The sequence below is a fragment of the Vitis riparia genome, chromosome 9 (genome assembly GCF_004353265.1).
Source record: "Vitis riparia cultivar Riparia Gloire de Montpellier isolate 1030 chromosome 9, EGFV_Vit.rip_1.0, whole genome shotgun sequence".
NCBI lineage: Eukaryota > Viridiplantae > Streptophyta > Magnoliopsida > Vitales > Vitaceae > Vitis > Vitis riparia.
Genome location: NC_048439.1, coordinates 21,246,344 through 21,273,866, shown reverse-complemented (window position 1 = coordinate 21,273,866; position 27,523 = coordinate 21,246,344). Strand labels below are relative to the sequence as shown.

The 27,523-nt window shown below is 34.3% G+C and overlaps 1 protein-coding gene across 4 annotated transcripts in view; it reads left to right on the top strand.

Moving 5' to 3' along the window:
* Positions 1 to 22,922, top strand: part of LOC117922281 (metal tolerance protein C4-like) — a 41,951-nt gene extending 19,029 nt beyond the window's left edge. The window contains exons 1-14 of one of the 4 annotated variants that reach the window (XM_034840356.1): positions 13,303 to 13,709; positions 13,810 to 13,864; positions 14,747 to 14,879; positions 15,000 to 15,055; positions 16,583 to 16,697; positions 16,789 to 16,846; positions 16,948 to 17,066; positions 18,842 to 18,961; positions 19,487 to 19,588; positions 19,690 to 19,762; positions 20,965 to 21,032; positions 21,859 to 21,919; positions 22,012 to 22,153; positions 22,297 to 22,922. In XM_034840356.1, the coding sequence (XP_034696247.1) occupies positions 13,415 to 13,709; positions 13,810 to 13,864; positions 14,747 to 14,879; positions 15,000 to 15,055; positions 16,583 to 16,697; positions 16,789 to 16,846; positions 16,948 to 17,066; positions 18,842 to 18,961; positions 19,487 to 19,588; positions 19,690 to 19,762; positions 20,965 to 21,032; positions 21,859 to 21,919; positions 22,012 to 22,136 (1,380 nt within the window). In that variant the 5' untranslated portion in view covers positions 13,303 to 13,414 and the 3' untranslated portion in view covers positions 22,137 to 22,153; positions 22,297 to 22,922. Of the gene's footprint in view, positions 1 to 13,302; positions 13,710 to 13,809; positions 13,865 to 14,746; positions 14,880 to 14,999; positions 15,056 to 16,582; positions 16,698 to 16,788; positions 16,847 to 16,947; positions 17,067 to 18,841; positions 18,962 to 19,486; positions 19,589 to 19,689; positions 19,763 to 20,964; positions 21,033 to 21,168; positions 21,294 to 21,858; positions 21,920 to 22,011 lie in introns of those variants that run through there. The other 3 variants (XM_034840357.1, XM_034840353.1, XM_034840354.1) reach the window with 3 other exon arrangements.
* The last annotated feature ends 4,601 nt before the right edge of the window (positions 22,923 to 27,523 follow it).

The following is a 27,523-nucleotide window of genomic DNA, read 5'->3' as shown; positions in this document are numbered from 1 at the left end:
CCTATAAAGCTTTTTCTCAACATCCTTCCCAGATGTGTTCTTACAAAGATTAGTAGTGGTGCTCATGGGTATCCTAAAGTGTTTAGTGGACTCAAGTCCAAATTTCTTTTCTAACTCCCTAGCATATTTAGACTAAGATAGAAAGATATCATCTTTAAGTTATCTAATTTGTAGTCTTTGAAAGAAATTGAGTTCACCTACCATATTCATTTCGAACTCTTTTTTCATGTCCTCAACAAAGTTAAGGGTAAGGATGACTCTAAAAAAATCAATCCCCTCAATTTGGGAATATCCTTAGGCTACTAGCCTAGCTTTGTTCTTCACAATGAACCCATTTTCATCTTGTTTATTCTTAAATATCCATTTTGTGCCTATTACAAGTTTGTCTTTAAGCCTAGGGACTAAGTATTGTAGTGCCAACGAAAGAATTTGATGCCAACAATGTTAGTTCAAGAACACAAAGATAAAACAATCACACATACTGTACACGAGGTTTTAACATGGTTCGGCCAACCATGCCTACGTCCACGGATGAGAGAGAATGATTCTACTATACAATAGAGAATATTACAAAGGACAGAACCAAATACAACTATTGGGTTCCTGAAACATCACATGTTTCCCCACTCCTTGTATCCATACCCTACTATGACCCCTTTCGATCCATAGAGTACCTCCCGTTCTTCCTCACATCTCTATCCACCTCGTATAGCCTCTACAGGTCCATCTCCATCTCATAACTTTTTCCCCTTATGACCTAGAATATTTATAGAGATATTTCCAACAACCTTCTTTATTTTATAAGGAAGTCTAATATTACAATAATATATCAACTTAGAAATATTCTATATAATATTCTTTACAAAAAAAGAATCTATACTAATTAGGAATTTGGGACACTTCCTAACAATCTCCACCTTGGACCAAATTCCATGAAGTTAATCTTCGATCTCTCCATGACACAAACCTTTTTGTATTATATCACCACAAAAGAGCAATCGACTCCACCTTTAGTGAAAATTCCTTTTGTTTTCATCTTATGTGCTTTGTGATCTTTTACTCTTCTAGAAATCTTCAACCTAAGCTCTGATACTAGTTGTAGTGCCAGCGAAAGCTTTGATGTCAACAATGTTAGTCAATAACACAAAGATAAAACAATCACACATACGGTACACGAGGTTTTAACGTGGTTCGACCAACCATGCCTACATTCACGGATGAGAGAGAATGATTCCACTATACAATAGAGAATATTACAGAGGATAGAACCAAATACAACTATTGGGTTCCCAAAACATCACATGTTTCCCCACTCCTTGTATCCATACCCTACTACGAGCCCTCTCGCTCTACAGAGTACCTCCCGTTCTTCCTCACATCTCTATCCACCTCATATAGTCTCTACAGGTCCATCTCCATCTCATAACTTTTTCCCCTCATGACCTAGAATATTTATAGAGATATTTCCAACAACCTTCTTTATTTTATAAGGAAGTCTAATATTACAATAATATTGTGGACCCCGCATTTTCGGCTCATGCGTTTTCCACTCGATGGCGAGCTCGATTTTTATTTTGAAAAAAAATTGATTTTTATTATTTTTAAGAAAATGACTTGGAGTCGCCACTTACTTTTGTTTTATTTTTAAAGGGTAAACAAAATAAGAAAGAAAAACCCTAAGTGTGACTCCTTGTTTTGGAAAATGTGGTCTGTGAACCGGATCGGGTTCGGGGGTTAGGTTACTTATCGGGAAGGTACGGTAAAAACCGTAGCACCCCTCTAAGTCCCTAAAGTCGGGTCTCTACTAACAAAATGAAGCAATCATGGCATCTAATAAGGAAAACGATGAATACCCGAAATTATCATGCACATATGAGAATCGAAACATGTATATAGAAAGACCAGAGTGGAAATAGATACACACCTAGGCGACGAGCCACGATAAGCTATCGAAAAGTGAGGTTAGTGCACAATTAAGAAATAATTTTGAGCATGTCATAGAACAGAATAAATCAATCAGGTATGATAATCAATTCAATCAATCAGTCAATCAAACGATCACAAAATCATGTATGTCGGGCCCCCACCAAAGCCCGTTTTTATTTTGAGTGAATCAATTTTGTAAATTCCATTATTTGGAACTACATAATTTAAATCACGCTTATTTTAAAACATTTTTTTAAAGTCATAAAAAATGTAAAAATGCCTTGCCGAAGAGAAAAATAGCAACCAATTTGATTGAAAATGGGACTTGTGAAACCTAAAAATCTAAGGATGAAAACTTTGGAGACTTGAAGTTATTTTTAAAAAAACGGGATTTGAAAAATTATTTACAAAAATGAAGTTTGGGAGAATTGTTTTCAAAATCCAAAAGAGATGAGGAAATGAAAGATGACACGTGGCCCCTTGGTTGCATGCCAAAGGCGGTCATGCGAAACGGGTTGTGCTTGTAGGTCCAGTGCACAAGTGGGATTCTGAACTTGGTGCACTTTGAACACCAGTTGCATGCCTTCTCTAAAATCCCAACGGAGCCAGAGTGATGAATACTGCGAGATCATGAGTATACTGAAACTGATTATGGACGAGGACTGATCAGAGGTACCCCGAGGTGGCCATATGAGGGCAAAGGACCAAAAGCACCAGACCCATGGTCGAGAACGACTGGCTGAGTGACTGATTGCAGACTTGGTACTCTGCCAGAAACAACCAAGACAGTCCCATCATGGAGGGAACAATCGGATTGGCCCTGCTAGAATTCTCACTTGTTGGAGAGAAGATACCCCAATTGCCATAGTGCAACATGCCTGGGAGACCTTGGGCAGGAGCATTGCTGGGAGGAGGGAGGAGATTCAATTGATGGCTGAAAGTAGGACCATTCCCATGAGATGGCAATCCCCATACCTCATAAGGTCCATGAGTGAAAAGTCCAAGAGTAGGACACCAAGGAAGAACAGCTACTGGCGCTTCAACCAAAAACTGAGCATGATTCTCATTGGTTCTATTTTGGGTACACTGGCCATTTGAAAACAGCCATTCACCAACTTCAATTACTCTGCAATTAGGGCATCTCATGATACCCCTTGCATTAAACTCAGAACCAATGCAATCTTTGCAAGCTCTTGCTCTCGTCATAGGAAGAAGATAAAACTCCACATTGGCCTTCTAGTATTTCACTCATATCAGCGGACTGAATTAAGTATTCCCCTCCATCTGATTTATCTGGTGTTAAGTTACCCAACCACTTACTTCTGTCATCTACATTAGAAGATGGTGACCCATGTTTGAATCCACGTGTCTCATAATCAGAACAAGCAACATTTGTGGCGGATGTAATTACATGAGATCCTGACTGACATTCAATATATTTAACAGATATGGTGCTCTTACAGGTCCCATGCTCATTCCAGTACTTCTTTTTCTGTTCTAATTGCTCTATTGCAGCACAAACATATGAGGGCTTCTCTAAATTGTCAACAAGCCCCGAATCTGTTCTGACCAACCAACTGCCCAAATCTGATATGGCTTCTTTAACCGACAAATCCACATTTGATGTATATATGAATATCGAAAAGGAATCATGGACTTCATTGGTATATGGCATTGCATGTCCTATAGCTTCTCATCAATAGATATGGAACCCCAGTTTGAACCGTTTGAAATATTTGCCTCGGTGATCACAGATGAAATATAAGATTTCCATTGCAGCCTTGAATTCATTTGGTTTTAGATGTTGATATCCACAAGCTTTCAGACACGCGATTTCCAATGAATATCCTCACAATGTTCTCAATGTACCAATAGCAAACCACTTCGGCTACTGATCCAGTATTTAGATCAGCTGGTTTCTCAGACAAATGCAGAGAAGAAACTGGCCCTATAAATGCCTCCGAGAGCAAAACTTCTCTGATTCCCTGGGTTAGGTTCATGCTAATGTGCTGATCTACTAGATGGACTATGCTGATATGTCTGTGAAGCAGCGATTACAGAACAAAAGGTCGTTGAAGATCCTTATAAGTTATAAAGTCCTTTTCCGACGCACTCACGGCTTGCAATGGATCCCAATTCATTAGTTCAAGCATTCTCTTCCCGTCGTCTTCAAATAAAGCACCTTCGAATCACCAGACGTGGCCGAAGGAATAAATCACGAATTCTGCAGGCGAAAAGTACCATCATAGATGGAAGACAACTCGGAATCAATCTTGGATCTGCAGCCACGACTGGTAGCGATGTGGTCCTCATTGACACGGCCCTTCTCCTTATGTTCAATGGAGGAAGAAATGCGCCACGAGATTCAGCACGTGCCGATCACATTATTGTGGGTAACAAAGAAGACATTGCGTTCCACTACGCTCAACCCCTCGGTTTTGACGACCACTTTTTCCATGAATTGCACCATCTCCTTGCAGTGCTCAGTTGGTTCAGCCAGCTCCGCCATGTAAACACTCTCTTCATGAACTAAAGTATCCACCATGGATGTAGCTTCAATCTGGGAGAAATGCCTAGGAGGAGAGAGAAAAGGAAAGGTGGAAATGGGGCAGTAGGGAAAAATGGGTTTCGTGGGTATTACAGAATAGTAATATGGGTGTGGAGGGTGCGTGGCATAAGGTGGAGTGATCCTTGAAAGATGGCCACGGGTTTGCATGGTTCCCATGCACGTGGATGGGTAAATTTTGAAACCTCGATGAAGGCTTTAGATGAAGTTTATGGGCCATGCAGGGTGTAAGAAACGGGTCGTGGATGGTAGATTGAGCAAGTGGGGAATGAAGTGGGATATGAAGGTATGATGACGGAAGTTGAAGATAGGTATGGTGGGTATTGAGACGGTGGTTCTGGAATTAGAATTTTGACAGTTTTCATCTAGCATGACACCATTAGGATCATCCACTTTCTGCTCAAGTTTGGTTTCAGCAATGACAGTTCTCAACCCAACCACCATTACTATGGAATCTGCAATTCTCCCATTTGTCCTCAATCACTATTATACTCTTCACTTTCATTGGTCTTCTGCATACCAATAGAGCAGCTGCCAGGCCATTTGAAGTCAATCCTGTCAAGTGCGAGATAGCTATATTTCTTGCAGAAAAGAACCCATTTCCTTGCAAACTCTGAAGTTTCAGACAGAGCTTCAAATGTCAGCATAGAAGATTCATCATCTAAGACATAGCAAGAAGCTTTGTCGACTGGGTAGTCAACTGCAAGAATAGAGAGGACAGTATTGGCTATAACAAAAGGGGGTTCCTTCAGAGGATCAACAGTGCTGACGAAAATGCCAACAGCAGCCAACTGAGATGACTCTCCTTCTTGGTAGGAACCAATTTCTGAGAGCTTCGTAATGACATCAACTACAGCTGCATGTCGGTCAGATTCTTACCCAATATCAAGACGCACAAAGGGAAGTCTAAATATGGACACTTGTCTCAGAAAATTGAAGAGCCTCATCAGGTTGACCATTCTGAGCATAACCACTAATCAGGGAAGTTCATGATACTGAATCCGATATTGGCATCCCACTGGAAACCTGTCTTGCATTCTAGGAATTCCCACACTTTGTGTACCTGTGAACAAGCGTACTAACTGCAAATGAGGAAGGGTCAAACCCAATTTTCGTCATATACCCATGAACCTGTTTACCTAATTCCTCTGCAGCATGATCTGTACATGCACTAGGAACCCCAGAAAAAGTGAACTTATTGAGCCATATCCCAGATTTCAATAAGTCTAAGAACAGTGCAAATCCCTCTTTCCTCATTCACTCCTTGAAGTATCTATCAATCATTGCTATCCATGAAACCACATCTCGGTCAACAGTTTCATCAAAAATATGCTAAACTTCCCCTGTACTCCCACACTTCCCATACATATCTGATAATGCGCTCCAAACCATGCCATCTAAATCCAACCATATTCGCAGCATATGCCCATGAATCTCCTTCCCCAAGATGCAAGGATTAAATGACAGCAGAAGCAGCAAAAGCACTAGACATTGTATATTTATCGCATTGAAAGTCCTCGTACTTGCTGTGATTCATCAGTGAAGATACTCCAAGATGAATCAGTGCGAGAACTTGGGCCCATCAATCCTCTTACCATAGACTGTCAGGTTCAGCTTAGACTCAGTGTCTCCTAGTGACAGAAGGTGAACATTTACTCATTCCACCCAGAAGAATGACTTTCCCACCAGATATACATAGAGAACTCCCCATCCAAACACCAGAGTCATCAATCCTTAAAGGAATGAATTTCTGATTTGAGGAACTGAAAGCACCAACCTCCTACATTGAGCGAGATTTCTGACCTTCTGACCAGAGCTACTGACCATTCATAGGAAATTAATACCCTGCTACGTTGATTTAATACCTATATGCCCCATACATCCACCCAGATTCATGGACATCTAAAAAATCTCTTTTATACCTCAAATGTTCTTCAAATCAATTCATTCTCCACCAGCGCACCAGCACAGATTTACAGTCTTAAAGCCTTGAGCGTGCATTCAAGAGAAAACAGAGGAGCAAGAGAGCAAAAACGAGAATAGAACATGAAGCATTTAACAAATATGTTGAGCCCATTTCCTCATTTTATCCATGGGTCCAACAATCAGTGGGTTAAGATGAAAAATATTTGCCAGAATAGAGCATAAAATGTAGCAAGCTCTTCAAATATTAAACTAATAATCACCAAATCAACACCACCCAATAAACAGAATTAAAACTACAGAGAATGAGACAGGAGAACAACTGTAAGATGAAAATATATAGGAAAATCATAATGACTATACCTGGAAGTCTCTTCCTCAACTTAAGTCCTGGGCTGCCACTCGCTGCTCTCTCTATCTCCAATGCTCCACCCAAAAATCTCTCTCAAAAACCCCTCACTCTAGCTTCCTGCCTGCAGCAACGAAAAATGTCCCCCTCTCCCGTCTAGCTTGCCTCCACCAGCTAAGGAATCCCCCCCCCCCCCCCGAACCAGCCACCAAAAGCCCCCACTACTCTGCAGCCTCCCCCTGCAAATATCTCCTCTAACAGAAAATATACGCTCCTCACTAACGGCCAGAATATCTCCATGCCACGTGTCAAACTCTCACTCGCTCCTCAATTCCACTATCTATTTCTATGACCACCAACCACAAGGCGACACATGGCCCTATGGGATTGTGACACTTGTCAAAACAGGCTGCCTGAGAGATGAGCCCCAAATAGGGGTCTACAAATATATCAACCTAGAAATATTCTATATAATATTCTTCACAAAAAAAGAATCTATACTAATTAGGAATTTGAGACACTTCCTAACAATCTCCACCTTGGACCAAATTTCATGAAGTTAATCTTCAATCTCTCCATGATACAAACCTTTTTGTATCATATCACCACGAAAGAGCAATCAATTCCACCTTTAGTGAAAATTCATTTTGTTTTCATCTTGTGTGCTTTGTAATCTTTTACTCTTCTAGAAATCTTCAACCCAAGCTCTGATACCAGTTGTAGTGCTAGCGAAAACTTTGATGCCAACAATGTTAGTTCAAGAACACAAAGATAAAACAATCACACATGCGGTACACAAGGTTTTAACTTGGTTCAGCCAACCATGCCTACGTCCAAGGATGAGAGAGAATGATTCCACTATACAATAGAGAATATTACAGATGACAGAACTAAATACAACTATTGGGTTCCCGAAACATCACATGTTTCCCCACTCCTTGTATCCATACCCTACTACGAGCCCTTTCGCTCTATAAAGTACCTCCCGTTCTTCCTCACATCTCTCTCCACCTTGTATAGTCTCTACAGGTCCATCTCCATCTCATAACTTTTTCCCCTCATGACCTAGAATATTTATAGAGATATTTCCAACAACCTTCCTTATTTTATAAGGAAGTTTAATATTACAATAATATATCAACCTAGAAATATTCTATATAATATTCTTTACAAAAAAAGAATCTATACTAATTAGGAATTTGGGACACTTCCTAACAAGTACCACACATCCTTCCTAACAAATTGATTTAATTCTTCCTATAGTGCAGTAGTCCATGATTTATCTCCTAAGGCTTCCTCTACATTCTTTAGGTCTAATTAGGAGGTATAACAAAAAAAATCCATCTCATTTTATCTAGATTGTCTCCTTGCAACCATGGAATCATCCCTGTTTCCTATTACATTTGAGATAGGGTGATTTTTGGGTACTCTGGATTTATGTTTATTTTCCACTTCACCTAACTTTGCAATTTCAAGTGGTTTTTCATCCCTGCTGGGGTCAATTACCTCTTTAGGATACTTTTAGGACTATCATCAAGTCAACAACTTTTGTAAGGTTATTCCCAATTGATTCTTAGGTTAAACTTTCTAAGTCAATGACTTCCTAATCATATCCAAAATCATTGATGACTAAATTTGAAGATTCTTGGATAATTTTAGTATTTTGATTATAAACCTTATAGGTTTTACTTTTATTAGAATAACTTAGGAAAATACCCAAATTAGACTTAGAATCAAATTTACCTAGGTTTTCTCTATCTTTGAGAATATAGCACTCACTACCAATCCATAATTCATAGGATGTTTTCTTTGTTGCAATCCATAATTTATAGGATGTTTTCTTTGTTCCATGCCTAAGGAAAACCTTGTTGGCAGTATAGCAAGTCGTGTTAATCATTTTAGTCCAAAACTGTATAGGAGTACCATGCATGTTAATCATTACTCATGTCATTTCTTAAAGAACACGATTCCTCCTTTCTACCACTCCATTTTGTTGAGGAGTTCTAAGGGCAAAATAGTATGTTTAATCTCCTTTAATTCATAAAAGAGATCAACTTCTACATTGTCAAACTCTCTCCCACTATCACTCCTAATCCTAACAATAGGATTACCTATTTCCACCTGAATTCTAGTGCACAAGGACTTCAAGTGCTCAATATTTCAAAATTTTCCTTTAGAAAACTTACAAAGGAATACCTGGAAAAATCATCAACTATGGCAAGGACACCCTTTACTCTCTATTTTCATATAGGGTCCATGAGATCCATGTGGAGAAGGCTTAAAGGGCTAGAAGTGTTATTCCCTTGAATATTTTTGTGAGTTTTTTACTTGTTTACCTTTCAAGCACTCTCCACAAATAGATTTAGGTTCACTACTCAACTTAAGGATACCTTTAACTGGGTCTTTGTTAGTTATGTTGACCAAATGTCTATATTTTATGTGATCTAGCCTCCTATGCCACAACTCAATGATATCAAGCTTAGCCCTACTACAAACCAAAGAGGTTTTAGAACTAGAATTTATTGCATAGCAATTATCCACTGTTCTATGCATAATGAAAATGACTTTTCCTTCCTTGTTTATCACTTCACACAAACTTTGAAAGTAGTTTACCCTATAGTCACTGTCATAAATTTGGCTAATGCTAAGAAGATTACCCTTAAGTTCATTAGCATAAAGGACTTTATCTAAATCTAGGCATCCAGAGATAGAGGTACTACTTTTACCTCTCACACGGGCTACATTACCATCCCGAAGGTGATGTTTCCTCCATTAAAATCCTTAAGAGAGGTGACGAAAGACTTATCATCTATCATATCCCTAGAGCTTCACTAAGGGCTTTAGCTATAAGGGTTGTGAAAGCAACCTGACACTTAGGCCTATCTTTTCTCATCCATACTTGTTTTAAGTGGTGACTTAGAGGAGCTTTGTTGAGTCTTAGGCTCTGTATTGGTTTTCTTCCCTCTCCTAGTGTTCAAAATATTATTATTTAGAGATTAAACTCATTCACAAGCCTATTTAGTTGAGACTCATACCTCTCAAGAAATCTAATGTGACACCTACTTTGAGTATATTCAGACTTCTTATAGTGTGTGCATAGTGAGAGAGTGCTAGAAGATGTTGTTTGGTTAGGAGTTTCCTCCTTACCTTTAACTAATACTATGCCTCCACTTGTGGAAGTCTTAGTTTTGTTAATATAGTTGAGGCCTTTCTTATCTCCTTAGGACTTGCATTTCTCAAGAATTTCATCCAACACTAGTCCTAAGGTGAAAAACCTTATTGATGGTTTTTTAGTCTCAAATTTTTAAGTTAGAATATTGTTTCTCTCAAGGAAAGAATGATATTCAAACTCAACGAATAAAATTTTTGCAAGATATTTAGTCTTTTTTTCACCAAAAATATTCAATTTTGGCTTTTTATGAGTCTTCAAATATTGTTCAAACAGTTTTCTATATTCAATGACAATATTTCTAAGAAAACTAGCATTCTATTCATTAGTATACTCACTCTCATGACTATCAGTATCATGCTCAAAATCAACAGATGCAATAAAAGTTAAATAATCATTTTGCTCATACCTTGCATCTTCAGAAGTCATGGAGTCACTCTCACCGGAGTAAGTGTCGCTCCACGTAGCCTGCACAATTTTTTTTAATGTCATTGAGACTAGGACGGTCAGTAGAAAAATGTCCTAAACCTCCATAATTAAAACACTTTACATTTTTTCTCTTTCGTAACTTCTACTTTATCTTTTTCTTTAGAAGACGTACCAAATCTTTTTTCCTTTCCCAAGTCCTTGTTCTTATTAGGTCTATTGTTAAGTTTCAAACCCATTTAATACGTTTAGCCATGAGCACTAGTCCATCCCTAGTTATCTCATTATGATTTTCAGACTTTTTTTCTTCAATTTCAATACCCTTAAAAGTAGACTCTTTAGGCTTATGAGAGTCTAGAAAGGTCATTTCATAGATTTGAAAAAAAACCAACAAGTTCATCAATCCTCATGGAGTAAATGTCCTTGCTTTCCTCTATTGCAGTGACCTTAGGTCTAAACCTTTCAAGAAGGGATCTCAAGATTTTTCCAATTACTTTAAAGTCAGGGATTTGTTCTCTTAAGTTAAGAAAGTTCACAATGTCACTTAATTCAGCATAGAATGTAGAGAAAGTTTGATTCTCTTGCATTTTAATGCTTTCAAACCTGAAAGTTAACATTTGCAATTTAGCCAACCTCACAACTAAAGTGCCTTCATGAGTAACTTGGAGAATGTCCTAGGCCTTTTTAGCATCTTTACAAATGGCTATGTTGCAAAACTCATTAGGACTTACCCTATTGAATATGCTAAAGAGAGCCCGAGTATTGGCATCACTTTCTTCATTATCTAATTTATGCCATTCTTTTTTGGGTTTTAATTCATCAGTAGATTTCCCATTCACATCTAGTTTCAATGAAGTCTTCATCCATATTTTGTTGCATTCTAGACCTTTTCTCCTTGCCTTTTCAGAAAATCATTCAGGCCTTTTAGTTGGGATAATTACTCCCATCGAAATAGGGTGGACTATTTAGGGGTGCTTTAAACCTTGGTTGTTCCATACTGGACTTGCAAGCTCGATAAAAATATGATTTTTATTTAGAAAAACTTGCTCTAATACCAATTGAAAAAACCTTTTGTCCAATAGGATAACACCTAAAAGGGAAGAGGAGGGAATAAGTGTTTTCAAATAATACAATATAATTATTGACAAATTAACCCAAAATAAAACTTGAAGATATTAGGTATAATCAAAAGTAATCAAATATCAAACAAAAGACATAATAATTTTTTATGTGGAAAAACCTAACACTAACTATGGAAATAAAAACCATGAGGTCTAAGACCTTTAATCTACAATCCACTATTTGAGATCAAAGTACACAAATTTAATTGACCATTTTACCTTAAAAACTTATTCTCGAGCACTTATACCTTGATCCATGTTCGCGACATAACACTTCTAATGCTCTAGTAGATTCCTCTCAGCCTCGAAGGGGATGCAAGTTCTTCCAACAACCTGGAATTCAATCCTATAAATTTTTTCTTGAGAGATTAGGAATGATAGGGTAAGTTAGTTAACTCTCTCAAGATGTCTAACCCTAAAAGGGATTAATAGAGGGTTTATGTAGGCCTACAGGCCTAAGGGATCAATAAATAGAATTTCCCAAAAAGAATACTTGTAAAATTTCAAAAAAGAAATCTATCATATTCTTGTAGATTTAGGACAACCGCTTGAACGCACTTAACCATCGCTTGAACGCCTTGCGTCCTTGAGTATTAGATAAGCACTTGAGCGCTGGTTCCACCGCTCGAGTGTCTCTTGTTTTTCCAAAACATTAATTCAAGTATTTTTAGCTTATAAAAAAAATATTGATCCACTTTAACCCTTTAATCACTTAACTTGCCACTGAATAAACCTTTTTAAATTTACCTGTAACTTTTGGTTTAACCAACAACAACTTTGAATCTTCAATAGAGAATAAGTTACTATTTAAATACTTTCCTGAGCCAGAATATATTGAAACAAAATTGCCAACATATAATGTATTAGACTCATTGTCTTAGCAAAATAGGAGGATTGATTAAAAAGAGGTGTGTGTTTTTAGACTTGAGGATTTCAAGGTTTTTAGAGAGAAAAATGAAGGAATAGATTTTAGGGCCATGGATATCTTTTAAATGACATTTTTACCCTCTTATTACATCACGTGTGGAGCACATCCATTTAATGAAAATAAAAATTATCCAAAAAAAAAAGTTGAGTGCTACCCATTAAGAAGTTTGAAGTGCATTGGATTTTGAATGTGGGACAAAGTGTAAGAGACACAAAAGGTTGAGGGAATAAAATGGATTTTATTCTTTGTTTTTAGGTCATGCCTAATAAATTTAATTTTCTTTCCAGCAAATTTCTCATTCACAACCAAACAACATAAAACTAAGTTAAAATTGGTATCGATTTATAATATTATGATAAAAATACAATTAGTATAATGAATATATTGTATACATATTTATCCAAAAAACAAAAGTACTATAGTTATTTTTAACTATAATATTCTTATATACTATATTTTTTGTGCAATATTTATTTTATTTATATACAATATTTATTGTTTAAAATAATGTTTAAGAGTAGGTTTTTTTTTTTTTTTTTTGAAGAAAAATCATTGTTTAAATAATAAAAACATAAGTAGCAAGAGAAGCCAACCTTTGAAGTATTTTTCTATAATTATTATATGAAAAAACCTAAAATTTAAAATTGGGAAAGTTTTTCCTCAACATAAATGCCATCTTTTTTACCTTTTTTCTCAAATAATTTTTTATATAATATTTATTTTATCTATAATATAAATATTTTCAATTTTATAAAATAAATTGTATCATAAAATAAATTTTGACTTGAACATATAGAGTCATAATATAATAATAATAAATTTATTTATTTTATTATTTTTATTTTTACCCAAAAGTGGAAAAACACATCAGAAAGCATGTTCCAATTCCAGAAACCCCTCTCTCCTCCCATTTCTCCAAAAACCCTTCCAACTCACAAAACCAAAAAGCTCAAAACCCTGAAATCTCTGAAACGAGGGCTTCCATGGAGGAAGAGTAGCAAGGAGCATGCAGAGAAGTATCAACAAGAAGATAGGCTCTTGCCTTCTTCGATTCACGCCTAACCCATCTCCAGCTCTCCTCACGCGCCACCACTACTCCCATTTCCCCCTCTCTCGCCTCCTCACTCTCTCCCAATTCCTACATTCCTCTCCATCCTTCAACCACAGCCTTCAACAACCCAGCTCTTACTGTAAATTCCCAGAAAATGGAGCCCTTTTTTTCGCTCCAAGGCCCATATTGCGGAATTTTCTGTGCAGTTGTGGAACCTCCTTAGATTCTAATCGCCACTATATCAATCGTAGTGAGTATTTTTTTTCTTTAAAGGTGGGTGAATGGTGTGGTTTTATTTTTATTCTTATTCCATTTTGTGGGTTGATGTTGGCTGTCTTTGATCTTTGCAGATTTTTTTACTAGAGCCAAGGAAGTTAAGAACATTGAAATCAATGATCAGCACAGGTGATATTGATATTATTAGTTTTCATTGGTTTCTTTTATTGACCTACATTGTTTCCTTATTGCTATTGTTCTAATCATGATTGGATTTTATAGCTTACTGTGGAATTATATTGAATTGAATTTTCGGGTCCTAGTTGAGCTATATTAATGGCTTACTGTAGAATATTAAGTTTCTGGGGCCTATTTGATTCATGTTAATAGTTTACCATAAGATAAACAAATTGAATTGAATTGAATTGCATTTTTGGGACTATTTAGTTCATGTTAAGGGCTTACTATAGGACAGGTAAATTGAGTTGTTTTCTGGCCATTTTTGGGGCTGTAAGTTGGTTTGTTGATTGATCATGTGAGCATTTGTGTGGTTGACTTGCAAATAAGAGTCGGAGTACATGTATTTTGGTTTTGGGAAAGTGAGGCAAGATTTGTGGGAATGTTTTATTTTGGGGCACTATTTTATAGCAACCCGAAAATGAAAATGGGGTTAGTTGGAATGTCCCAGTTCACAGAAATAGGCTACAAAACCTTTAGGAGTGTGTATATTTATGGTTTTGGAAATCTGTAACATTATCTTTGATTTAATACAAGAAAAGAGTAAATTAACTAGTTGATGCAAGCAGTCATGAAAGAGAAAGCTTTTCATTCTTTTGATTCCTTTGTTTCTTGATTCTCTCCTCTAGTGTGATTTTATGGGTGACTTTCTTAGGAAGTGGAGTGATTGTGGATGACATCAATCCAAGCTGCATATTAATGAACTGCACTGAATCCAAACCTATCAATAATTTTGAGCCTTTTTTGCAATTAGGGACCAGAAATTTAGCTCCCACTTTTCACCATCTGACCTTTTTTGTTTTCTTTTGTGTCTGCCTAACATGTTTATTCTAGCCAACGAGCAGTCAGAACTGCATTATGGTGTAACTTCCTCGTCTTTTCTCTCAAGTTTGGGGTCTGGTTAACAACCTCTAGCCATGTTATGTTGGCTGAAGTTGTGCACTCAGCCGCAGATTTTGCAAATCAGGTACTCCTGTTAGTCTAATTGTTCATCTTCCTGACATTCTTATCCTTTACTCTTGTTTTACATTTGTGTTGATTTTGTAGTTATTGAATGCAGAGAAACTAATACATATTCACAATGTAGGCTCTTCTTGCATATGGTCTGAGTAGCTCAAGGCGTGCTCCAGATGCTATCCACCCGTGAGTATTTCATTTCAGAGGTCACCTTTGGCATCAATGTTCTTGTCTTTGTTATATTTACATTGACTTCACCATTCAGCATATGGATCAAACTTTATCTAGATCATAGTTGTTAAAAACTCAGGATACATGATACGAGGCGTTTAGCAACCCATATCTTATTTTAAGTGTATCTTATGATACATATACGATACATCATCCAATGCTTGATAAAATGATATATACACTTTTAGCTATTTTTCATAATTTTTAGCAAAAGTATTTTGTTAAAGGAAATATATACAAAAAGGTTAGAAATTGATCATAAAAGGAGAAAGAGTAAAGATAATCCTACATGAAAGCTATATTCATGTTGTCAAAGGTCAAAGTGGAATTTAAATAAATTTATTCTTATAATGAATATCGGAGAATTTCCATTTCGATGGTTTTGATATTGACAATGAAAATGATGGTGATTAGTGAATAAAAAAATTTTACTTAATTTATTAGGTTTTTTTTAGGCAAGGAAGAGATAATGACAAACATGAAAAGTTGGAACTTTGGAGATGGCACAAAGAGACATTTATATCAACAACACATAAGTACTTATGCCTTGGTAGAATTTGGAACTAAAACCTAAATGTAAAAATCTAAGAAGTTTGTTTTTATGGATTTTGTGATGAAATTTTATATTAAACTTATATTTTGTTAAATTGAACTTTTTAAACTCTAGCATTCAATGTTTTCATATGGTATGACATAGTTTAATTCTTTAAATCCTACTATCTTTTATGAAATTGGTTGTATATTACTTTTTACTTTATATTTACAATATATATGCACTTGTATACATATATATTCTATTTATTTTTCACTATATATATACGATATGATAAAATATTCAATATAGAAAAATGGAAAAATGATACACGATACGTTTTACAAGTTAACAACTATGATCTAGATATAAAGTACTTGTCCATGTTTCTTCATCATCATTTTGTCTAAGCAACCTTGAATAGAAAAATTATAATTATTTAGATAAATCTTGGACTTATGCCTTGGACTGAATACTTCTGTGCAATTTCATCATCATCATCATCATTTTGTCTGAGAAACCTTCAATAGAAAAATTATAATTATTTGGATAAATCTTGGATTTTCACCTTGGAGTGAATACTTCTGTGCACTTTTCTTCTATGAATTCAGAATGGGATTAGTTATCACCTGATTTGATCCAAGTACTAGACTGGTTTTAAAGCACTTGAATTCAATTGATAGTTCAAATTGGATGGTGTTTCAGTTGAGAACAGAATCATGGAATGAATTCATTATGATCACATTGCCACTCCGGATGCAAAAGAAAGGATTCGTCTGACACAACCTGAACCCTTAATTACATACACCAGCCAGTGAACTGTGCATTTTCTATTGGGAAAATTCACACACAGGCACATGCATGAAGGATATTCATATTGAGGCTTACAACTTGTTTCTTTTGTTCATAGACTATATGAATAATCTGAAATTTTTATTTGTGTTCTTCAGTTATGGCTATTCAAAGGAAAGATTCGTTTGGTCTCTGATTTCTGCTGTTGGTATATTTTGTCTTGGTTCTGGTGCTACAATTGTTCACGGAGTACAAAATTTGTGGACTTCACATGTAACTTAGAACTTCTCTGGTTCTCTCCTTCCAGATTCTTACCAGTTGCTTTGGTATATGGTTTATTGATTTGTGAGCATGTCCTTTCCAGCCTCCTGCAAATATTCAGTATGCGGCTTTGGTTATTGGTGGTTCATTCCTCATTGAAGGTACAACTCATTGCATAATTATTTTGTGATATAGGGTTGTTTCAAGAGTTTCTGTAGTTTATCTTTCTTCATCTTTCCCCTTAACAGTGGCTTTTCTTTAGGTGCTTCTCTTGTAGTAGCCATACATGCTGTCAAGAAAGGGGCAGCTGCAGAGGGAATGAAGGTGAGAGATTATGTTTGGCGTGGTCATGATCCTACATCTGTTGCAGTCATGACAGAGGTAATTGCCTGTGCCTTGTTCACTTTCAATGGTTGGAAATAATGACAGCATTACTTTAAGATTAAGTCTTCTATAAGTTCTGTGTACTAGAGTTGCTCCCCCTTGTTTGCTAACATCCTTTTTTCTAACATAAATATGTAACTCTTATTTCTCCAGTGGAAAAGGAAAAAAGAAAAAAATGCTTCTTAGGATTAGGATTTAAATCTGGTTGCAACATTCCTTACCAAGTGAAGCTTTGATCTTGGATTTGGAATATATGCTCCTTGCTCACAAGCTTGTGAGACTCCAAGTTCTCTTTTTCATTTCTCAAAATGGTTTGTAGTACAGGGAAAGCTATAATAAGTATCTAATGGTGAATGTAACATGAAAAATTTTCTAGAGATCAAGGTAATAGCTTTCTTGCTCAGATTTCCAAGTTCAACAGCACAAACTGTTTCTTTCTAATAATAATTTTTTTTTATTATAAATACAGTTTGCAGAAGAAGGGACTTGACACCATAGGATGTAGAATCATTGGAACTTTACAGGATGAATAATTAGGGTTCTTCCGCAAATGATAATGCAAGATGCTCAATCCTTAGCTTCTTTTTCATCCTATTAATAATATTTTACTTCTTTTCTTCCACATCAATTGTAGAACCGCAGAAATGGTTATCTTTCATGTTGCATGGCCACACCCATTAGCAAAACCTGTTATATAGTTGGGCATAACCCAATAGAGCCTGAATCCATAAATAAAATGTGAACCAAGTAGTCATGGAGAGCCAACAGTTTGAGGAGCAAATAATAGCCTACTGCCCACCTCCAATTGAGACTAAAAAAGCACATAACATTTCAGAGTTATCTCACATAGCATTTTGGAGTAAAGAAAATATCCACCAATCGCCACCTGTTTCTTCTAAGAGTTACTAAACTGATGAAAGCCACTTTTGATGAAACTGAAAAGTTCTAATGTAGCTCCTTGGGGAAGGAGCAATCTTACATATTGATCTAGGGACAGGAAAAAGGATTTGAGCTACTTTTTTGACTCCAAATCTTGGAAATTTCTGTGTCAACTTTGTGGCATATCAAAATAACATCACACTCCACCTACTTATCTATGGTGGTAAAGATTTGTGTAATCCTCCTAACATTTATATAAAAGAATCTTCCCCAAAATTGATTGCTTTTCCGTTCCCAGTTCCTGCCTCTAATATGTGATAACCCCCATTAGAAGCTACACCATTCAATACCTCATTATCATTTGAGGATCGACCCATTTATCATGTACTCTTATCATATTCTTGTGCTATGGATTTGTACAAGATCAAGATGTTACCTTCAAGGATGCTTGAAGCATTGAAGACAATTCTAGTGCTGAGAAAGTTGTTGTATGCACAGAACTTCATTATCTAGAATCCATTTCCAGCTTCAGTTGGGAAAATGTGCTATCATGAAGTTTGTGGTGCTCATGTAATTTGGCAACTTTTCTTAACATCAGGATTCTGAACAAAAGATCACCTGTTTGGCCTCTTTTTCTGCTTTTGAAAACTCTCAGAAGTTCAAGGCACTCTCCTTTTTGACTAGTCGATTTTTCTTCTTTTTTTTCTCAAATTTTTGTCCTTTTCTTTATTGTGTGAATATATGTATGCTGATTATGCATATTATTGTTGCTGGTGCTTGGTGCTTACTATAGTTTGGCAAGCTAGTGGTTGTCTGCTCTTTAAGCAATTCATTTTATCTTATTGCTTGTTCTGTTGTCGTCTTTCTCTTAACAAATGATTTTAAATAAGCAGGATGGTGCTGCAGTTACTGGTCTTATTATTGCAGGAGCATCACTAGTTGCTGTAAATACGACTGGAAATCCAATTTATGATCCAATAGGTTCAATTGTGGTTGGTAATTTACTTGGAATGGTAAGTAGTATTTACCTTCCATTTTTTTCTTACCTAAAAATTTATATAGCACTAAAATATTCCCATCAAGTGAAATAGATGCAAATGCTTGCAATTGTATACACTACCCTAAAGGTAATCAATTCCTTTACAAAAGTATGGCCGTATCATTTTCCAAATGTACCATTGGCTTTTATAGTGTTTTACCTTAGCACAAACACTGCCACTGGCATTTGGAGGATAGAGACCTAAAGAAAAAGAGACAAGTGGTATATTGATGGAGAATCGGTAGCATGACCCAACTTCTAGTTGATGAGGGAAGTTGTTGATATGGCTGCGAAAGTTCAGATCAGGGTTTAATCAAAGGGCTATTTGTAAAACTTACAACTACGAAGTGTTCAAAGTGTTTGGAGACATTGAAAGAGCTATAGATATCTATCAAGGTTAATTAGTATGAGAATATGTTATTTATGTTCTATACGAACAAAACGTATGACTTATTAGCATGGTTTAAAGTGATGTGTTTGAGTTGAACTTTTTATTCAGGTAGCTATATTTCTCATCCAGAGGAATCGGCATGCATTGATTGGTAGAGCAATTGATGCTCATGATATGGAAAAGGTTCTTAATTTGTTGAAAAATGATCCGGTATTGTTTTCTACACTGAATAACTCTATCCCAATAGCTACTGTTATACACATTTGTCCCAGTTTGACGGGTACGACTCTATTTATTTATTTTTTTTGTAGGTAGTTGATGCTCTATATGATTGTAAAAGTGAGGTGATTGGACCTGGGTTCTTTAGGTTTAAGGCAGAAATAGGTAACCTTTGCCACAGTAACTTATTTTTCAGATTTTTATGTGGTTTGGTTATCTATAGGTCAATATCTCTATGAGGATATCTAACATCTCCACACCCATATGCATACATCATTATGATATATTTTCATTTTGTGCTTTGGTTTACCATGCATTATTATGCATCTTATTGTTAGAATCAAGATATTAGCCACCTTACCTGAAAATCAAGTGACTACAAATGATGTCAAGTCAACCTCTTCATATGGTTCGAGCAGTGTTAGCTACAGATCAATTATCTACCATTGAGGTCAAGCTAAGCTTTTTCATATGATTCCAAAGGTGTTGGTATCAAAATTGTGTTAGCTTGATGCTAATGTTGTGCGGTTCAAACTGGCCGAAGACCAATTAACTACCAATGAGATCAAGCTAAAGTTTTTAATATGATTCCAATGGCGTTGGTACCAAGATTGTGTTAGCTTGATGCTAATGTTGTGTGGTTCAAACCATATAAAGAGGTTGAGCTTGACCTTAATGACTATGAATCGGTTTTTCATATGTAAAAAACCAATGCATTAGTCTTAACAAGTGGTGCTAGAGCCAAGATTGCCGCTCCTGAGGAAATAATGACCTAAGAAGTAAGGTTGAGATTGTTTGTCTCAAGATTTGGTGTTCTGCTCATGAAGTAAACCTAAGATTGTATTGGCTTTAGGATTTTGTGTTAGCTCAATAAGTAAGCTGAGGTTATGTTGGCTTGTTGTTTGTGGTTGACTAGGAACCAAGCCTAAGATGGTATTGGCTCAGAATTTGGTGTTTGCTTCTGAATTGTGCTAACTTGAGGTTGATTAGTATTATTATTCAAACTATAGAAAGAGGTTTAACATTATCTCACTAGCAGCCAATTGGTTTTCCAAAGAGAATCAAATTAGTATTTGGATATAAACCAAAAATGCTTTTGATAATGTTTTTGAGAATATGTTATATAACAAAAAAAAAGATATTTAGTAGAAACAACTACCATGTGTTAATTGTAGAATTGGTTGAAGTGATTCTCTAGATTTTCAAATGTCATTTCTGCAACTTTGTCCGACACCTAATTTTGCTATGGATGATTGTTCAAGCAATAGAAAACGCTTCTAACCATTTAAGAATAAACTCTCAATTAGACTTTAAATTAGCACTATTTGGATCTCAGTGTGTTGATGGTGGCAAGTTGTATGCAACAGATTTCAATGGCGTGGTGGTGGTGCAAAATTATCTGAAAAGGACAGGACGTGAAACATGGGCCAGACAGGTTAGTTTTTACCAACTGGTGTTATTTTTATTTTTATAAATTTTCTTGGGGAAGCTGTAACTGCTTTTCAATTGTGTCACATGTAAGTACCCTTGGCAAGGTACTTGACATTCCACATTTCTTTTTCATATAACAGTCAGTGAATTTGGTACTGTCAGCCGTTTTTTCTTGCATGGGTGAATGCTGTCAGTTTTTTACAAATACAAGTGTTTCCTTGAAAAGGGTGGTCAGGAAACTGAGGTTACATGGCATCACACGCATGTAGGTGCTTTTAGTTCTGCAATATTTCAAACAATTAGAAGTCCCTGTGATCCCTAGATGTTCTGAAATGAATGTTACATGTCTCCTAAATTGTATTGTTTTAAGCTTGTATATAAATGTCATCCAGTCAATATGGACCTGTTACTCTCTATCTTATTTTGCTTCTGGGATTTTTGGGTTGGGATAAGATTGAGAAGGGTGAATGCATATTAATCTTACCCATTTCTTAAATAGAAATCTATATTACCAATTATCCATGCAAATACATGAGAGAATCTAGTCTCACTGTGGATTATGTGTAAATTGCTTAGGAAGCGTGTGCCCTGCAAGTACAAATTTTGTTCTAATCCCCTGCTCTGAAAAAAAGGATAAATAAATGAAAAGGTCCTTTCTGTTCATCACATCCGGAGGACAACTCATTTTTTGTTGGGTTTTGATCAAAATGGAGGCCATCTTGATGGCTTGCTCCAGCAGGTTGGGCCTGTACAAAATCATTAGGGACATTGTTTGTGTGGTTTGGACTCTGTAGGATGGGTATCTAACCAACAGGATTAATGATATTCAGTTTCGGGACGCTGCAAAGGAGGAGGACGATTCTGCACTGCTGCGGATGATGTCAAACTATGGTATGCACTGTAATAAACTAACAAATAACATTTACGCTGAAGTCTACCAACAACATGAAAATAACTCACTTGAGTTCTCATGGCAAACTATGGTGAGGAAGTGGTTACAGCTCTGGGTAGTGAAGTTGACAGGCTAGAAAAGGAGATCCAGGAGCTTGTTCCTGGCATTCGGCATGTAGATATTGAGGCCCACAATCCGACAGGACCATCTCCATGATCCACAGTTTTTGACGCGTAAGCACTATTGTTTATGCCCATTCTTTTCTTTATATAGTTGATGAATTACTAAACATTTTAACAGACCGGGTGCTTCTCTGTGTTGCCAGTAGCCCAACTATGATCTTATATCTGAAAAATGTTTGTTGTGATTGTATCAGGAAATGTTAATAATGAGATCTCAAAATCCTTCAATCAATATATGCTTTCCTGAGTTTGATATATTTTCCTGTCTGCTCCCCATCAACTATGCTATTTTGCATATCAACTAAACCACAATGTCTCTAGTCAATTCCTTCTGCATTCTATATTCATAGAGGGGTTTTCAAGAAATTCTGGTAGAATTTTGGAAATCAGAGAAGTTTTGAAGATTTACTTGGTGATCAAGCAGTTACATAAACAGAGACTGGAGTGGATTGTAAGAAAACTTGGGGATTAAGTTTTTGTGCTCCTGTATCTTTCTCAGTATGTTTGGATCAATGAATTTTCTAGAGAAACTTGGGGATTCTGAGGAGCATGTTTGGGTCAACAAATTTTCCTGGAAAACTTGGGGATTAGGTTTTGGTTCTGTTTTTGTATCTTTCTCGGTATTATGTTTGGGTCAGAGTTTTCTAGGAAAACTTGGGGATTCTGAGGAAAGAGGGAGGTTAGTATATAGCACAAAATAAAAGACAAATATTTTGGTTTGTTTCTACCAATGGATTCATGTGTCTGCATCTACTTTACCTACTGAATTTCAGTTCCTATATTATCATCTAATTTTCCGGGAAAAACAATGGAACCATTAGTATGTGTCTACTTACTACTGAATTTTCGTTCATTGTCTCAGTTGGTTCTTCCAACCATTTAGTAGAGGAAGATTCTGCAGTCGGTCCTATAAGGAGAGATGCTTGTGTCTGTTTGATGGTTGGTTGTGCTGACTTTTTGAAATTTCTTTATGCTGTATTTGGTTGTCCGAATTAATATTATGTTTAGTTCCGAAAGTATTAAGAAAAGAAATGTTAAAAAAAAAACAAAAAAGATTTTTTCATCTTTGGTTATATTATGAAAAATATGAAAGAAAATGAGATATAATTAAATTAATTAAAATTTTATATATTTTTAAATTATTTACTCCTTATTTTGAAGGGTTGAAAGAAGTGAAAAATTTTGAAGTAACGTAAAAAAAAAAAAAAAAAAAAAAAAAAATTAATTTTAAATCTATTTTTTATTTTATTTTTATTTAAATTTCTCACAATTTTTTTAGGAATTAAATATAGTGTTATTTTTTATTTCATTATAGAAAATATAATAGAAAAATTAAATATAATTAAAATTAGTTAAAAATTTATATGTTTTTAAATTATTTAAAAAATAAATCTATTTCCTATTTTCCTTTTTTTTTTTTTTCATATTTTCCTTCCAATTTTTTTACGACCATGAGGAGGACAGTGAGACTTTTCTAACCATAAGTTTTGACTTGGTGGTTGTGCAGATCTATTGATATTTAGAGTAAATAAATTGTTTGCTTGTTTTTTTTTTCTTTAATTAGAATTATGTAGTGGTTGTGTTTGAGGAAAAGATTTCTCATTTTTTATTTTCTTATTTTCATGGTAATAATGATTAAAATACCATAAATTGTGAAAATACTAATGGTTGAATTTCACGGAAATATTGAAAATTTGAATAGAAAATACACATGAAAGAAAAATTAATTAAAAAATTAATTTGAATAGAAAATATCCACGAAAAGAAAGACTTATTAAGAAAATTATTATGATATTTTTAATAATCAATTAAATAAAATTTTAAAGTAAAATAATTAATTAATTATATAGTATTTCTTTTAAATTTGAGATATTTGGTTAAAAGACATTGAAATTGGAAGAATGATTTCTCTTAATTTTTTCTTTAAGGAAATGACTATTTTGGACATTATTATCCTTTTTATTTCCTTAAAAATGGCACTTGCCTCTCGTTTTCTTCATGCCCTCTCCCTCCTTCTAATGAATTTTGGAGGGGAATCATAACCAATATCAACCAAATGAACATTAACCGCAACTTTCTCATCTTTTTCTCTTCTTCAAAATTCTTCATCTTTCTCTTTATTTTTGGTTAAGGTTTTTAGTGACACGATTATGGTTGAGGGATTTTTTGCAATGGGATTTTGGTTGGGGGTTTTTATTTTTATTTTTTTATTTATATATATATATATATATATATATTTTACTTGGGATTTTTTACAATTATTTTTTATTAGGGTTTTTTTTTGCAAATGTTTTCTACAGGGATTTTGAAGGCTTTTTGTAGTGGGATTTTGCTTGGGGTTTTTTTGCGGTTGTTCTTGTAAATTTTTTTGGTTTAGATTTTGTTTTGGTTTCATTTAAACTTCTAAAATGTGAAGATGAGATCATGGAGTCTTGATATCTAACATTAAAGTCTAGATAAATATTTTAATTAAGAAGTTCCTTTTTTTTTTTTTGTTAAATTTATAATAAAAAAATAACCCAAAGTATTTTCACTTTGGGTTATTTCTCAATATAATTAAAAAGAAGAGGTCATTTTTATAATTTGATGGTTATTTTAGCTCCAAATAACCCTTTAGATCCCACATGCAATTGATTTAAAGCTCAGGGATCTAGTCAAGAATATGGATCAATCTAAGTTTATGAGGTGTTTAGTAAACTTAATACCTATTATTTAATGACTTAAGTTGATTTAAGTTAAATTATTAAGTTAAAATTTATTACTAAATTTTTATTTTAAGTATTCAATTTATTTAATAAAATTAACTTAAAACTTATCATAAATAATAAAAATGACATGTTTATCTCTATAAATTATAATTAGGATAAAAGAGATTGAGTAATAGTGAAGGTTATGGAGTAGTAAAAGAGATCATAGAGATAAGTATGGTAAATAACAGTAAAAAGATAAACTAAATATATTGACTTAATAATAAATTAATTATTTTTGTTTATTACTTAAAATTATTTTTAATTTTAAATTGTATTATTAAGTTATTTTATTAAATATGCTTAATTTATTTAATAATTTAAATTAAATTATTAAATTATTTTAAATTATTAAGTTGATTTATTAAATATCCGCTTAGTTTCAACCACCGGAGACTTCGTAACTTAATTCTATTATCCTTTTGGGTCACAAGATCTCATCTTAGGGTGATCACAATGAGTGGGATTTGAGCATGAATTTTTATTTTTTATTTTATTTTAATTCCTATTTCAAAAAACAATTCAAATCATTTATACAATTCAAATATAATAATGATTGAGATCTGGAACGAATCTTTCAAATGAAATTCAATGACGCGCATTTGACCCACTTTCGGTCAACGCGGAAACTGATTTGATTGGAAGTGGGAAAATTTCCAGGAAATTCATATCCTATTCCTGGCGCGGATGAAATTTGTCTTTTTCCTTGACTAATTCCAAGGCACCTTGGACAAGCAAAAGTTTCACACGGGCCCACAACGTTATTTTCGCCGGACCGGATTCTCATGGCTGTCAAATTTCCAGGTAAATTAACAGCAATGAAAATTGACCGGCCATGGAAAATTCCTCGGATTCCATGGAAAATCTCTTGTAGTTGTATTCCTTTGATTCCATTCAATCTTGTCGGATTAGGGGATCGGATTCCATTCAATCTTGCCGGATTAGGGGAATAGTGGAGGATTTTTTTATTTTAATATCATTTTTAGGTTATATTCGGTTTGGAGAAAAATTTGAAAAAAAAAAAAACGAAGGAAAGAAATAAAATAAAATAAAAAATAGATCTAAAATTAATAAATTATTTTTATATATATATATATATATTTTTTTATGAATTTAACTCTTTATATATTGATTAAATTATTTAAAAATATATAAAATTTTTAATAATTTTTATTATATATAATTTTCTTTAGGATTTTTTTATAGTAAAAACAAATATAAGGAAATCATTTTCATTAATTTTTTTTCCTACTATTTTCCAAGGAACCAAACATGGTCTTAAGAAACGATATTTTATAAAATATTTATAAAAATGCAATATTTCTCATATCATATATTTTGAAAAATGATTTTAAGTAGATAAATTATCATTTTAAAATGAGATTTTAGTAGAAACATGTATTAATTTATATTTTTGATGTGAATAATTGCAATGTAAAATCATTTGATATTTTAATATAAACACTGAGAAGAAAAAAAGATGATTTTGACGTGAATATAAGGTATATAATTTTAGAAATAATTTTGTGACTACTTAAATTCAATTGTTTCCTTAACCATTTCAAAAGCAACTAAATAAAAATAATAATTTTTTTAATGACATCGAAGTACAAGAAAGTTATTTTCCTTAATATGTTTGATGTTAGAAAGTACCAAAAAAATGAAAAAAAAAATTATTATATTTGAATATTATAAAAAAAAGAAAAGAATTTATTTTAAATTATTTTTCATTTCTAGGCTCTCTTGATAAAAATGGTAAAACATTATTTAAATATCTTATCATAAGCAACTTATGTTTTCTTTAAAAAAAAAACCCGACACAATCATGTCTTGCTCATATTATTATATTTCTAGAGTTAATAATTTTATACAAAAAACTATTAAACTTAATCACTTCTTATCGTTCCTCTTTTTAAGATTCTATTGGGCTATGTTTGGTTCTCGGAAAATTTGAGGGAAAATGCGAGGGAAAGAAAACACAAAGGAAAAGTAGAAGGAAAGAAAAAGTGAAGGAAAATAAAAAAATAGATTAAAAGTTGATAAATTATTTTTTTTATTACTTCAAACTCATTTTATTTATTTTAACTCATCAATATAAAGATTAAATAATTTAAAAATATATAAGTTTTTAATTAGTTTTAATTATATTTGATTTTCTTTGATATTTTTCATAGGACAACCAAACATGAGAAAATCATTTTCCTTAACCATTTTTTTCTTTCCTTTGTACTTTCCGGGAACCAAACATAGCTTGAGGTCTATCGATTTTTAAGTTTTTGTCGTAAACCTAATTGATTACTTCCAATTACGGAAATCAATAGTTTAGAACTTCGATGTTAAAAAAAGAAAAAAAAAGTATCTTCAATTATAGCTCTTATATGGGATGTAAAATGTATGAGAAAAATGTATGTATTTTAATTAGGTTAGTCGGCACCGCAATAAAACTATCTTGTCCGCGTCAAGTTCGTAGTGTTGGGCCCAGGCTAACAAGCCCAGTGGGCTTCATGCTGGTCCAATCCAACTTTCTCCAACCGAACAAGATTCATCTTGTCCTTTTCCCATCTGACAGTCGCCACTTTCCTCTCGATTTCCAGGAGCCATCTCAGGAAAACACAGCAGCAGGCAGTCGCATTGAATTACCTCGACTTTTCTGCCTTCTAAAAGCTATATAAAT